Here is a 14,880-nt window from a genome sequence, read left to right as displayed (position 1 = left end):
GTGGTACATGGATGGTACCATTTACACATATGTGGGAATATCTGTAGAATAAACTTCTACTAGTGCATCTGTTGGATTACAAAATACTGGCACTTATTTTGATCAATAGTGCCAAATTGCCTTCCCTAGAGGTTGAACTAATTTATACTTATACCAGCGATGTAGGAAATGACTCTTTCCCCATTACCCTTCCAACTTTGGTTCTAATCAAACCAGTTATAGAGCCAATGCACCCCTCCTTGGGTGTGATTAAATTGTTAGAGAACTCGCAGAACTAAGGAAACCAGTTTGCTTCTTAGGTTACCAGTTTATACAAAGGGTATCAAAGGTGCAAATGAACAGCCAGATAAAGAGGTATATCAGGGTTTGTCCAGGAGGGATCTGAACCCAGGAGCTTACATCCCTGTGTGTTTCAGGGTGCACCACCCTCCTGGCACAGGTTGCATTCTGGTTCACTAACCTGGAAGCTCTCCAAACCCCAAAGTTCAGGGATTTTTTTGGAGCCTCATTATGTAGGTGTGGCTGATTAAATCATTGACCGCTGGTAATTGAACTCAATCTCTAGCCCCTCTTCTCTCCCTAAAGGTTGAGGGTGGAGTTTAAATTTACAAAGCAGTTTGGTTTCCCTGGCAACCAGCTTCCTTTCTTAGGTTGCCTAAGGGCTTTTCAATAGTAACCTTATTAACATAAACTCCTGTGTGGTTGAAAGAGCTTGTTATGAATAACAAGACACCCATTTCACCTTTCCCACTCAGGTACTGAGGACAAAAGACCAAATATTATAACAAAAGATGATCCCATTGCTCTAATCCCTTAGGAAATTCCAAGGGTTTTGGGAGCTCTGAGCCAGGAACCATGGGTGAAGACAAAAATATATACTTATTATAAATTACAATATCATAGGTTTATAATAGTATGTGGTAGGCAGAATAGTGGCCCCCAAGGAATTCTGTGTTCTGATTCCTAGAATCTATGAACGTGTTACCTTACATGACAAAAGGGACTTTACAGATGTTAAGGATCTTGCATTGGCAGTTTGTCCAGAATGTTCTAGGTGGGCCCAATGTGAGGTGACTTATAAGGGCCTTGATAAGTGAAAGAGGGATGCAGGAAAGTCTGGGTCAGAGAAGGAGTTGTAATGACAAAAGCAGAGGTCAGAGTGACAGGATTGGTGGTTTTGAAAGGAATGCAATTAGCAGATAGAAGCTGTGAAAGGGGAGGAAGTGGATTTTCCCCTAGATCCTTGAGAAGGAACACAGTCCAGCTGGTGTTGATTTTAGCCCAGTGAGACCCATTTCAGACTTCCAACCTATAGAACTATAAGAGGATACATTTGTATTGTTTCAGGGCACTATGTTTGTGGAAATTTGTGACAGGAACAATAGGGAGCCAATACATGGTAGTGGTGGTATAATTTTTATATTTTAGAAAGATGGCTCCATCACCTCTCCACCACTTCAGAACACTTTCGTCTCTACCCTACTTCCTGTTGCAATGGGTGAATATCCCAGCCTCTGTCAACAGCCAGTGGTAACTCCCCAAAAGACGATCAGTAAAGTTCGTTTATCTCGTTAAGCTTGGTTTGTTAGACTCACTGCAATAAGGGAGAATTCCACTTGCTGGAATCTTAGTGGTGTCTCCAAATAGAGACATGAGGACAGGATATATATAGTTTTAGGGCCAGGGCTGTGTGATTTTAAGGTGGGTCTTGAAAGGAGGAGAGCTGGTTAGGATCGAGCACGTGTGTAACCGTTTTGGAATGGTGGGCATGAGGTGAAGTCATTAGGTGAAGGTCTGAAGGAGTCTTGATGAACAAGTCATTTTAGTGGAGTCACAGCCTCATCTCCCAGGAACAGATATCTCCTGGAGCCACCAGCTAAGTTATTGTTGCTGGATTTCAGTATTGTTTAATACAAGGACAGGACAGTATGTCCAGTCCCTGTATTGTTAAATACATGAACTGGGACTTAGGCCGGCATCACCTCTCACCAGAAACTCCACTAGTGATCTAGACCTCATTCCTTCTCTTTACTCAAGGACTTTGTGCTACAACTTTGTCACTCTCTTTAGCATGGTCATTTCTCTCTCTGCTAGATCATTCCATCTTGAGAACTAAACTAAACTAAACTAAAAATCTCCCCACAGGCCCCTTTGACATCTGTCCCATCTCTGTTTCCCCTTATAGAAAAACTTCTTGAGAGAGTTGTCCGTGGTTATTGTGATCACCTCTTTACCTTCCGTTCCAGCCACTCTCTCTCCTCTGCCCCATACAACCCCACCACATTAGCCTTCCTTAGGCTCCCAGAACATTTCAAACATGTTTCTGGGGTGCCCGGGTGGCTCAGTCAGTTAAGCATCCGACTCTTGATTTTGGCTCGGGTTATGATCTCACGATTCCGTGAAACTGAGTCCGTGTTGGGCTCTGCACTGACAGCTGACAGGGTGGAGCCTGCTTGGGATTCTCTCTCTCTCTCTCTCTCTCTCTCTCTCTCTCTCTCTCTGCCCCTCTCCTGCTTGCACTGGCCTCCCTCTCAAAATAAATAAATAAACTTTAAAATAATCACCACCACCACCACCACAACAAACTGTGTTCAGAGCTCGGGTTAAATGTCATTTCCTCAGAGACACCTTCTCTGACCATCAATCTACACATTATGTGTGCAGGCACTATTAGGCCACTCCGCTTTAAAAAAAAAATTTATGTATTTTTATGGTGGCAAGATATACATAACAACATTTACCATCTCAATAATCTTAAGTGTATAATTCAGTGGCATTAAGTACGTTCACATGGTTGGATAACCATTGCCACCAACCATCTCCAGAACTTCTTCATCTTCCCAAATTTAGACTGCATATCCATGAAACAACAACTCTCACCCCCCTCTGCACCTCCAGCCCCTGCCAACCGTGATTTAATTTCGGACTCTATGAATTGGCCTCTTTTAGGTACCTCATGAAAGTGGAATCACCCGATATTTGTCATTTTGTATCTAGCTTATTTTAGTTAGCATTACGTCTTCAAGGTTCAACCATGTTGTGGCAGGTGTCAGAATTCCATTCCTGGGGCCCCTGGCTGGCTCAGTCGGTGGAGCATGTGACTCTTGATCTTGGGGTTGTAGATTCGAGCCCCCTGTTGGGGATAGAGATTACTTAAAAATAAAATCTTAAAAAAATTCCATTCCTTTTTAAGGTTGACTCATATTCATATATATATATATATATATATTAATATATAACATATTATATGTATACATACACAGAGAAGAATGGACACTTGGGTAGTTTCCATCATTTGGCTATTGTGAATAATGCTATTGTGAATATTAGGGTACAAGCATCTGTTCGAGTCCCTGGTTCCAGTTCTTTTGGATATATACCCAGAAGTGGAATTGCCAGATCATATGGTAATTCTGTGCTTAACTATTTGAGGAACTGCCATGCTTGTTTCTTTTTTTTTTTTTTTTTTTTTTGCCATGCTTGTTTCTACAGTAGTGACACCATTTTATATTCACACCAATACTCATAAATGTTCCCATTTCTCCACATCCACACCAACCCTCGTTATTTCCTTTTTTTTTTTTTAAATAAATAATCTTCCCAATGGGTGTGAAGTGGTATATTACTCCATTTTAATTCGGTAAATAGCCCCTGTAAGTAGCTGAGATTTTACACACGCATGTGACACAAACACACACACACACACACACATTTTTATTCTTCTGCACCTGTGCTGTAAGCTCTGTAAGAACAAGGATTTTTGTCTCTCTCGTTTACCACTGTGTCTCTAGCATCTGAGAGTACTTCGCAAGCAATAACAACAGTAATGACAAGAGCCACAACAAATACCAGAGCCAACATTGATGCAGCACTTACTATGTGCCAGGCACTGTTTTATGACAATATAATCATGCCTTAAGAGAGGTGTTCTTATCATCCTAATTTACAGGGAGTTGAGGCACAGGGTATTTTCCCCAGGTTACACAGTTAGTGTCACTGTAGTTGCTCAAAAAATGATTTTGGAATGGAAGTGCAAAGGGAATGAATGATGGGGAAGGAGGATTTTAGGGAAATGAGTTGGTGAACTATTGCAGGAGTCCTGGCAGAAGATGTTAAACCTTGCCTTCTGATGGTAGCGGTGGTGCTAGACAAAGGGTGGGGGAATCCAAGTCACCTTGGATGTAGAACCATTGATAAGACTGTGGTGTAAATGTGTATTCAGGAACGTCTCTAGTGTGCACAGGATGAGCTTGTCTAAGACGGGCACATGGGTTGTGAGAGGGAGGTTAAGACAGACTTGTGGAGATGAAGGAAAAACTAACCCCAGACACCCCTGATCACACCATACACATTTGGACTTGGTTTTTTCAGTGTAGCACTTGATTGTATTCTGTCTTTGTGAAGTTGCCTGTTTGCTGTAGAGAGTAATGTCTTGAGCTTTTACACGGGCTCGTACTCTGCTGATTTCCTTCTGTCATTCCAAGGAGGCAGTTTGGCTTTGGATACCATGGTCTCAGAGCCATCTACATGGCAAGACACAAATGAAAGTAGTCAGAGGAAAGTCTGAGTTCCTCAGTGGCTTCATCCTAGGCTATCGGGAGAGGGAGCATGCTAGTGTCTGATGGGAGAAGGCTAAAGTGGAGAGGGTAGAAGGGAGGGCAGAGTTTTTCAAGATTTGCGAAGTGACTTAGGGGTTCCCAAGCATGTGGGAACTTCAGCCTGTCCCCTTGGGGTGCCCCATGGGGGTAGTGAGACAGGACAAAAGGATGACCATCTAGTGTACCCCAGACACCAGAGTTACTAACCCCACAAGGCTTACTTAGGGGAATGGTGGTTTGGAGACTGTAGAGCAACTTCATAGGACCCCCGGGGCGGGGACAATGCACATGTCAGTTGAGGAGCCCCTCTGAATGTTCTGTTCCAGACAATACCCTGGGCCTCTGTCCAAGCCTGAATTGAGACTGAATTTCTGCCAGCCAGAGAGTTGAGGTAGATTCAGTTTGATTGAAGGGGATTATAGTAATGCACCAATTCTTGCGTGCCCAGTTTATAAAGCAAAATTTAGACCTGCTTTGTGTGTAATAGTTGGCTTCTCTAGATGAGACGAGACACTCTCCAAATGCAGGGATCACTTTTTATCATTCATTTGGTCAATAAAGATTTGTTAAGGACCTACTGTATGCCAGGCACTGATCTAGATACTTAGGTATACATTAAGCAGATCAGACATGGTCCTGCAGCCTTGGATTTACAGCGGGGGAGGAAGGAAGGAAGGAAGGAAGGAAGGAAGGAAGGAAGGAAGGAAGGAAGGAAGGAATAAAAACAAGTATATAATTAGAAGTGGGGATGAGTGCTATGAAGCAAAGGAATGGGGTCTTCATCTTGGCAGCCGAGATTCTAACTTGGGAGCTAGCCCCTAAGTCAGTGCTGTTACCGCAGAGGAACTCAGTGCACTAACTCAGCCCCCACCCGCAGCTCCTCTACAGAAGCAACACCTTGACCAAGCCCCGAGGTCCCTGGCTTGTTTGCTGCTTCTTTAGTGGCCAGACCTGCCAGATCTTTTCAATGCGACTTTCAATACTTCAAACACCATGCTCAAATTGTCAGGCACATCAGTGCCATTGTTTGTTACTGGCTCTGAGGAGGTGACTAACCTAAGACCTACTAACTCCCACTCATCCTGCGGATCAGATCGCAACAGAAATGTAAATTGTGAAGCCCCAATGGTCCAGATTTGGGTGTGTTTGAGGGGCCATGAGATGGCTGGTGCAGCTGGAGGGTGCAAACACAGGAAGAGCGGTGCAGGATGGAGCTGGGTGGCGGGGGTGGGAGTCAGGAGGAAGGTGCACAGGACCATGGTTTAAGTTTGGGTTTTGTTCTAAGTGCAGTGGGAACGATGTGAGGATTTGAAGCTGAGGAATATCTGTCTCATTTGTGTTTTCTTTTTTTTTTATTCTTTTTTATTTTTTTTAATATGAATTTATTGTCAACTTGGTTTCCATACACCAACTCATTTGTGTTTTCAACCATATCCCATCATGCCAGGTATTTGGGTTAATGACTATTTGGTTGGTTGATGATTACTTGCCAAAATGAATTAAACTAGGGGTTGGTGGGTGGAGGGGAGAAGCCCTCTGTGGAGATGGCTTCCTTATGGCTAACAAAGACTGACAAGTTAAAAACCCAAAAGTTCAGGGTTGGAAGGCCTTACACGTTTCCAACTACTTAAAAAACAATTTTTTTAGTGTTTCTTTTTGAGAGAGACAGAGAGAGCATGAGCGGGGAGGGGCAGAGAGAGAGGGAGACACAGAATCCGAAGCAGGCTCCAGGCTCAGAGCTGTCAGCACAGAGCTGGATGCGGGGCTTGAACTCATGAACCGTGAGATCATGACATGAGCCGAAGTTGGACGCTTAACCCACTGAGCCACCCAGGCGCCCCTCCAACTGCTTTAAAGTAGAGCAGCCCCGTGACAGTCAGGTCCTGGAAAAGTTGACAAGTTGTCCTAATTTACTCTTGCTTTGCTTCTCCTTTCTCCAGTCTGACAAGACCATTGGGGAAGTTTTTTTTTTTTTTTTTAATTCCCTGTGTTTCCTGTGTTATGTTGGTGTGTCAGAGATTCCAGGCAGTGTATGTGTAGAGCAAAGTAGTGAGTGAAACTTACCATTTTCAGGGACAGGCAGATTAGGGTGAGAGGAAGAAAAGCTGCTCACACATGAAATGAGACCTTTGGGCAAAGGAAAGGACCCCCCAAAATCATGATGACAGAAGTTGTCTCAGGCAGGAGCATGTGGACGAGGTCGCAGTTCCTTACTAAGCCCTATGGAAACATGGGTGATGTCAGTATGATTGTGACCTCAAGGGTCTGGCAGAGCAGGAGGGTGACATCACTGCCCAGGGGACCCAGTGAGCTCAGACTCCAGGGAGGCCTCCTCACAGCCCCTAAAGAGGCGGGAGCAGCAAACATGATGATGAAGAGAGCCCTAGGGGCTGAGCTGCTTTCATCAGCTGTTCAATTATTGTTCTTTTCCTTCACCCTCCTGCCGGCATAGAATTGTACCTCAGGACTGGGCAGAGAGACAGAAAGAAGGAGCACTGAGGCTCTGTACCCAAGACATGGTAGGTCGTGTGGGGTGAGCTATCAGCTGGGGCAAGCCCCTGTCCCCAAGGAGCTCATGGTACAGGTGGACAGACAGACTTGAAAACCAGTAAAACAGGGGCGCCTGGGTGGCTCAGTCTGTTGGGCATCCGACTTCGGCTCAGGTCATGATCTCACGGTCCGTGAGTTCGAGCCCCACGTCGGGCTCTGTGCTGACAGCTCAGAGCCTGGAGCCTGTTTCAGATTCTGTGTCTCCCTCTCTCTCTGACCTTCCCCCGTTCATGCTCTGTCTCTCTCTGTCTCAAAAATGAATAAACGTTAAAAAAAATAAAAAAAAAAACAGTAAAAACAGTAGAAGAAAGTGTATGAGCTTTGAGGTTAGGCCTGACTCCTAACCTCAGTCTGTCACTTAGTTATTTACCATCTGACCTGGGTACGTTATTTAACCACACTGGGCCTCCGTTTGTCATCATTAAAATGGAGATGGCAGGGGCGCCTGGGTGGCTCAGTCGGTTGAGCGTCCGGCTTCGGCTCGGGTCATGATCTCACAGTTCGTGAGTTCGAGCCCCATGTCGGGCTCTGTGCTGACAGCATAGAGCCTGGGCTACTTTGTTTTTTAAATTTTTTTTTTCAACATTTATTTTTTTTGGGACAGAGAGAGACAGAGCATGAACGGGGGAGGGGCAGAGAGAGAGGGAGACACAGAATCGGAAACAGGCTCCAGACTCTGAGCCATCAGCCCAGAGCCCGACGCGGGGCTCGAACTCACGGACCGCAAGATCGTGACCTGGTTGAAGTCGGACGCTTAACTGACTGTGCCACCCAGGCGCCCCGAGCCTGGGCTACTTTGAATTCTGTGTCTCCCTCTGTCTCTGCTCCTGCCCCGCTCGTGCTCTGTCTCTCTCTCTCCTTCAAAAAGAAATAAAAAAACATTAAAATGGAGACGGCAATTTTTGTCTCACAGCAGGATGACTGTGAGGAGTGAATGAGAGAAATCATATCATGTTCCTAGAACCTAGCAAATGTTTTTTTTTTTAAAGTTTATTTAGTTATTTTGAGAGAGAGAGAGAGAGACAGAGAGAGGGAGAAAGAATTTCAAGCAGGCTCCGTGCTGTCAGCTCAGAGCCCAGTGTGGGGCTCGAACCCACAACCTGTGAGATCATGACTTGAGCCAAGATCAAGAGCCAGATGCTTAACCAACTGAGCCACCCAGGCACCCCCCCACCGCTCCCCGGAATCCGGCAGGTATTTAATGAATGGTAGCTGTTAGTATTGCCACTGCTTCAGATCACACAGTATGACAGAAACAATGTGGGGTCATGTATTCATACAGTTGTCTCGGGAACAACATGAGTTTGAACTGTGCAGGTCCACTTATGTGCGGATGTTTTTCAGTACATTTATTAGAAACGGTTTGCTGATTTGTGACAATCTGAAAAAAACTCTCAGACAAACCGTGTAACGGTTGATTTGCATTTCCCTGAAGGTAGCTCTGTGAAGAGGTCTTCAAGGTGATTTGGAAGGGGGCTGAGAACTTATACGATTCATTATACTGATGTGGATGCAGATGCAGAGAGACTTTGAATGATTTGAGTAAGGTCACTCATAAACTCGTGGCAGTGGAGGGTATGGGTGAGATGGCATGGCCAAATGGTCAGGAAATGGGCCTTGGAATCAGGTGCACTTAAGTTTGAATACCAGTTTCAGCATTTACTAGCTGTGAGACTTGAGATATTACCTAATCTCTCAGCTTTCTCATCTGTAAAATGGGATACATGATATCTACTGCAGAGGATTACTGTAAGAATTTAATGATGTATGTGAAGTGATTACTTTGTGTATTGAGACTGGTGCACAGAAAGTGCTGAATACATTTTTAACTACCAGTGCTGGGACTGAATTAAAGGCCCCCTGAGTCTTAGTTGAGTGCTTTTTTGGTCATTCCATGCTGACCTGACATTCTCTCTATTTAGCAGGCATTCAGATTAGGCAGGCTGTCTTCACTGGAGCTTTTGTACACCCCTCACTCCAGACACCCTTGTTGGTAACATATGAGATCTCTGGATTCAGTGGGGCCTCAAAAAAGCTGCTGACAGTAGCAGAAGCTAGTTTAATCACTACTATACATATCCGGTCTGCATACCAGTCTTCTTCCTGTGATGGACAAAAAATTTTTTGCTGAGCGAGATGCTAAAATGCTGAAGGGACAGTCTGTCATGTATTTTAAGGGATCTTTAGAAATATGAAAGGCTCCATACTTTCCCTGCCCCTCCTACATCTGTCTGGGGTTGTTTAAGCATGAGTAATTAAATAAAATGAGGACAGCCAGAGATTATCTAGAAACAGACAGGTTTGGCAACTTGCTCATTTCTTGGCAAACACCAGGACTTGTAACTCATTCTCCTCGCTATTTGTTTATTTTTAAAATGCGTTTTCAGTTAATAACTACCATTTTTACTGAAAAAAAGCAATATATGCACAAAGGAAAGAATTCCAAGAGTGCATACATAATTAAAAATGATCTTTCTCTTACTTCAGCCCCCTTCCTTCCTATCCCTCTCCTGGCTACCACTACTGTTAACAGTTTCTTGGGTATCTTTTCAGGGATATTCTATGTCATATTTCATGTATATATGTAAGCATATATATAAATATTTATTCTTCTCAAAAAATAGCAAAATATATATATTCTATATACTGTTTCATGCTTTGCTTTTTCCCGACATGCTTTGCTCAACCCGACAATTTGGAGATAGTTTCGTATCTATACAGAATACAGAGTGTTTTCTTTTTCTCTCTAATGATTGCATAATAAATAATTCATGGCATATGGCTGGAGCAGAAATGATTTATTTTTATTTATTTTTTATTTTTATTTATTTTTTATGTCATATAATAGTTAAGTTTTCTTTATGTTTTAATAAGTTATTTAAATTCAACTTAGTTAACATGCAGTGTAGTATTGGTTTCAGTAGAAACCAGTGATTCATCACCTGCATGTAACACCCAGTGCTCATCCCAACAAGTGGCTTCCATAATGCCCATCACCAATTTAACCCATCCCCTCAACCACCTCCCCTCCAGCAACCCTCAGTTTGTTCTCTGTATTTAAGAGGCTCTTATGGTTTACTTCCCTCTCTGTTTTATCTTATTTTAACTTCCCTTCCCCTATGTTCATGTGTTTTGTTTCTTAAATTCCGCATATGAGTGAAATCATATGATACTTGTCCTTCTCTAATACACTTAGCTTAGCATAATACACTCTAGCTCCATCCACATCATTGCAAATGGCAAGACTTCATTCTTTTTGATTGCCAAGTAATATTCCATTGTGTGTATGTGTGTGTATCTTCTTTATCCTTCATCAGTAAATGGACATTTGAGCTCTTTCCATAATTTGGCTATTGTTGAAAGCACTGCTGTAAACATCAGGTGCATGTGTGGAGCAGAAATGATTTGGCCTCAACTTCCAGTTTGGTTCTTGCATGCCTTTTTTTTGTTGTTGATGGCAAACAATTCTCCCAGCCACTTTGCTCCGAACTGTGGAGTGATACCCAACGTCCTCTATCCCCATATCTAGTAAGTCATGCCAGTTCTACTTTTTTCCATTTATTCTCTATCATTCTCACTGCCACCTCCCTGGATTAGGCCTTAAAATTCTTACAGCATTCAGCTATCTCCAAATTTTCTTTCCTTTTCTTTTTTAATTTTATTTTTTATTTTTTAAAATTTACATCCAAATTTGTTAGCATATAGTGCAACAATGATTTCAGGAGTAGATTCCTTAGTGGACCTTACCCACTTAGCCCATCCCCCCTCCCACAACCCTTCCAGCAACCCTCTGTTTGTTCTCCATATTTAAGAGTCTTTTCTGTTTTGTCCCCCTCCCTGTTTTTATATTATTTTTGTTTCCCTTCCCTTGTGTTCATCTGTTTTGTTTCTTAAAGTCCTCATATGAGTGAAGTCATATGATTTTTGTCTTTCTCTGACTAATTTCACTTAGCATAATACCCTCCAGTTCTATCCACGTAGTTGCACATGGCAAGATTTCATTTTTTTTTGATTGCAGAGTAATACTCCATTGTATATATGTGCCACATCTTCTTTATCCATTCATCCATCGATGGACATTTGGGCTCTTTCCATATTTTGGCTGTTGTTAATAGTGCTGCTATAAACATTGGGGTGCAAGTGTCCCTTCGAAACAGCACACCTGTATCCCTTGGATAAATGCCTAGTAGTGTAATTGCTGGGTCGTAGGGTAGTTCTATTTTTATTTTTTTGAGGAACCTCCATACTGTTTTCCAGAGGGGCTGCACCAGCTTGCATTCCCATTTTTTTTAATTTTATTTTTTATTTTTTAAAATGTATCTTTTTTTAAGTTTATTTGATTTGAGAGAGAGAGAAAGAGAGAGAGAAGGGGAGGGGGAGAGAATCCCAAGCAGGCTCTGTGCTGTCAGCTCAGAGCCTAACACCGGGCTGGATCCCACCAGCCATGAGATCATGACCTGAGCCCAAATCAGGAGTCCGGCACTTAACTGACTGAGTCGCCCAGGTGCCCCTCCAAGTTTTGTCTCTGCTCATGTTGCACAATTGCTCTTGATCACGTTTCCTAACGTCAAGGTTCTGATTGTGTCACTCTTCTTTAAAACCTCCGGTGGATTCTCATTCATTGTCTTACGTAAAAACTGAAGCAGTGATCAATAAATATGATTTTAAAATTCTAACCTGGGTAATTTATGGAATGCAAATCCCTGGATCAGGATGTTCAGAGGGTTTACACCTTTAGTCTGTATTAAAAAAAAAAAAAAGTTTACAAGTGTTCCAGATGCAGTTGGTTGTTTGACCAAGTGTAACCATCAGAGTAAGGTACACAATTTCTCAGCCCAGTATTTCTCTTCAGGGTGCATTTGCAACCGCATCTTTTACTACTGCTTCTCTACACGCTAGTGCATATGAAGTTTTTGTTGGCTTTCTGGGCACTCCTAACACCTTTTAGTCACAACTTTTAAACTACCAGACCCAACCTTTCTATGAATCCTTCACAGCCAGAAGTAGCCCTGAACTCGATTTACACGAGTAAGCTTAACTGGCTTACAGCCACATTCTATCTTATCTTAGTTTGGGGATTCTCCAATCCCCCTCCCACCCCCTTTAAAAGCTTGTAAGATCGCTGCCTGCGGAAACCCATTTTGTCTTTTATTATTTGAGTGTCCAGAGCCTTGTGCACTTTGTAGCAAGGGCCTTAAAGAAGCTGTAGAATCAGTGTCATTTCCTAACTTGATCACCATTGCACATGCGGTATCTTTAACTGTTCCTGGCTTATAGTGGGGCTTTCAACACGTATTTGTGGATTCAAAGAATAAATGAGCGGGGCTCAGGCGATCGTTGCCTAGTGAACTACAAGTCCCAGCGGGCATTGCGTGGGACGTCGGCGGACGCGGTGATGCAAGGGGGCGTGCCGAGCCCGAGGGAGGGGTCGTCCTGCGGGTAGCCGGAGGCCGGGGAGGTTCTGGAGCCTAGGGTGAGAGAGGGAACGAAAGGTGAGCTGGGCTGAAGGAGGGGACGCACTGCCTGGCGCCCCCAATCTATGGAGAGGGGTAAGATGGCGGAGGCGGAGAGCCTGGAGACAGCGGCGGAGCACGAGCGGATCCTGCGAGAGATCGAGAGCACCGACACGGCCTGCATCGGGCCCACCCTCAGGTACCCCCCGGGGACCGGGGCCACCGACGGGCGGGTACGGGCTGGACGGGGGCCAGGCTCCTTCGGGGCTGTGTGTTTGGCCGGCCGCCCGCCCGCAGGGCCAGCGCCAGCCCCCCGTTTCGGGGATCTCGGCGAGCGACCTCCACCCTGGGCAAGGCGGGTCTCCCTCCACAGCCCCGACATGGGGTCCCTGCTCGACCGCCGACGCCCACAGCCCAGTTACTCCGGAGGCTCCTCTTGCCTTCCTCCAGGCTGGGGCAGCCTTGGTTCTGCCTCCGAGGCCGGCCCCGAGCTGGGCGACTAGAGCGCGCCCGGCAGATGGTGGCTTTTAGCAGATCTTCCCCCTGGGGACATCACCCTTCCTCTCCGACTCAGACCCCATCCTGTCCTAGACATAAGTCCTGCTCTACGGACAAAACAGAAATTCACTCACAGTCTGATGATGGGAAATTACACTCTTGCCTCCATAAAATCACAACCACTTCTCAGAAATGAGTTTCTGAAAATCTTAGGCCTGGAAGGAAGTTTCCCTCAACCCGCGCCCCTCTCTGGGTAGCGGGTACTTGTTGAACCCTGTTAGTAAGACGACCTCTTCCAAAGGTGCAGCCTCAAGGTAGTCTCATCGCTGAGAAAAAGTTGTCACCCCTTCTGCCCACCCCCCCCATACCATTACTTTGCCCTCTCACCCCCATTCTATTTGTAAATGTCAAAACAAACTCCACCTACCTCAGCTTAGTGTATTTAACAAAACTTAGGTACCACTTACTATGTACAGTGCAAGAAATTGTATTCAGCAATTTACAAGTGAAACTTATTCAAACTGCAGAACAATCCTATTAGGTACTGTTATTATCCTCATTTTACAGATGAGGCACAGAGAGGTTAAGTGACTTGCTCATGGTCACAGAGAAAATAAAGTAGGGGAGTAGTGATTCCTACTCAGGCTCTCTGGATCCAGGGTCTGCATTCTTAACCTTTTTTGTTATGTCTCAATTGGTGATTATCGTATATCTATACTTCCTGTTAATTATTCACCAGATCCAATTTCCAACCACCTTTCCCTTTCCCCTCAGTTTACTAGTGCCCTGGAACTTACTCATCTTCATCCTTCCTGTTGTACCTCCTGATCTTCATACAGTCAGTAGACAGATAATTCTACTCACCTTGCACAGTCTTGGGGCACTACTTCTCCCTTCAAAGCAGTTATTACTCACTGCTTGTTGTTTTTTTGGTTTTGTTTTGTTTTTTTTTTCATAGGGAGAGTTGTCTCATGAAAGAGTGTTTGAAGGAGGGGCAGGCTGGAGACTCTACTCCTCATCTCCACCTGCACATCTTTCTTCTCCAGGGCACAATGGTAGCCTACTTCTCTCTGTGCCATCTCTGGTCATGACCATCTTTAGTAGTTTGCCTTTGTCCTTCATTGCATTGGGATCATGACCATCATACTGCTTTCTTTTCCCATTTTCTTGAGCTCTTAAGGGTGAATGATCCTTATTTCATTATCTTTACTTTTATAAAAACTGCAGACTGCTTATCAGTATTCTAAGTGTGTTACTATCGATTATTAATATTTGGTTTTTATAACACAAAATGTTACTGGAGTTACTGAGGATGCTGTTTCAGTATTTAACTAACATATTTGGCTACTGAGCCAAGCAAAGTTCCCACTGGAGCATCTGGGATTGCTAGAGTTTTAAAGAAGCGTTCTTTATCAGAACACCATTAATATTGTCTTGAGTTGGTTGTGGTTTTCAGTTGCTGTCCTTGGTTTATATGATAAGTGACTTTAATTTAGTGTTGTCAGTATAGTTTGTTGTGATTTATTATGTTAATTCTCCACTGAATCATAATGCATATTTGTTCAGCCAAATTTTGGCCTGTAACTTTCTAGTGTATTGATTCAGGATATATGCATTAGGATTAAAATACATTACCTTTTCTCCCTAAAATTCGCTTTATTATTATTACTGAATTATTTTTCCACTGGAAAGTGGGGTTTTGTGGGGGTAGGTGGATGAAGGGATCTTTTGCCCAAAGGGGACATGGTTTAAAAAAAAAAAAGGGTTTGAGGGGCTCCTGG

The 14,880-nt window shown here is 43.9% G+C and overlaps 1 protein-coding gene across 1 annotated transcript in view; it reads left to right on the top strand.

Moving 5' to 3' along the window:
• Positions 1-12,619: 12,619 nt before the first annotated feature.
• EXOC6B (exocyst complex component 6B) overlaps positions 12,620-14,880 on the top strand; it is a 612,716-nt gene continuing 610,455 nt past the window's right edge. Inside the window, exon 1 of the mRNA XM_047067750.1 lies at positions 12,620-12,800. Within this exon, the coding sequence (XP_046923706.1) occupies positions 12,688-12,800 (113 nt within the window). The 5' untranslated portion in view covers positions 12,620-12,687. The remainder of the gene's footprint in view (positions 12,801-14,880) is intronic.

The sequence above is a fragment of the Lynx rufus genome, unplaced genomic scaffold (assembly GCF_022079265.1).
Source record: "Lynx rufus isolate CCGP_SWC_20201006 ecotype Redwood Valley unplaced genomic scaffold, mLynRuf1.p SCAF_8, whole genome shotgun sequence".
Classification (NCBI taxonomy): Eukaryota; Metazoa; Chordata; class Mammalia; order Carnivora; family Felidae; genus Lynx; species Lynx rufus.
Note: the sequence above shows the minus strand (reverse complement) of the source record. Positions and strands in the feature narration are given on the sequence as shown.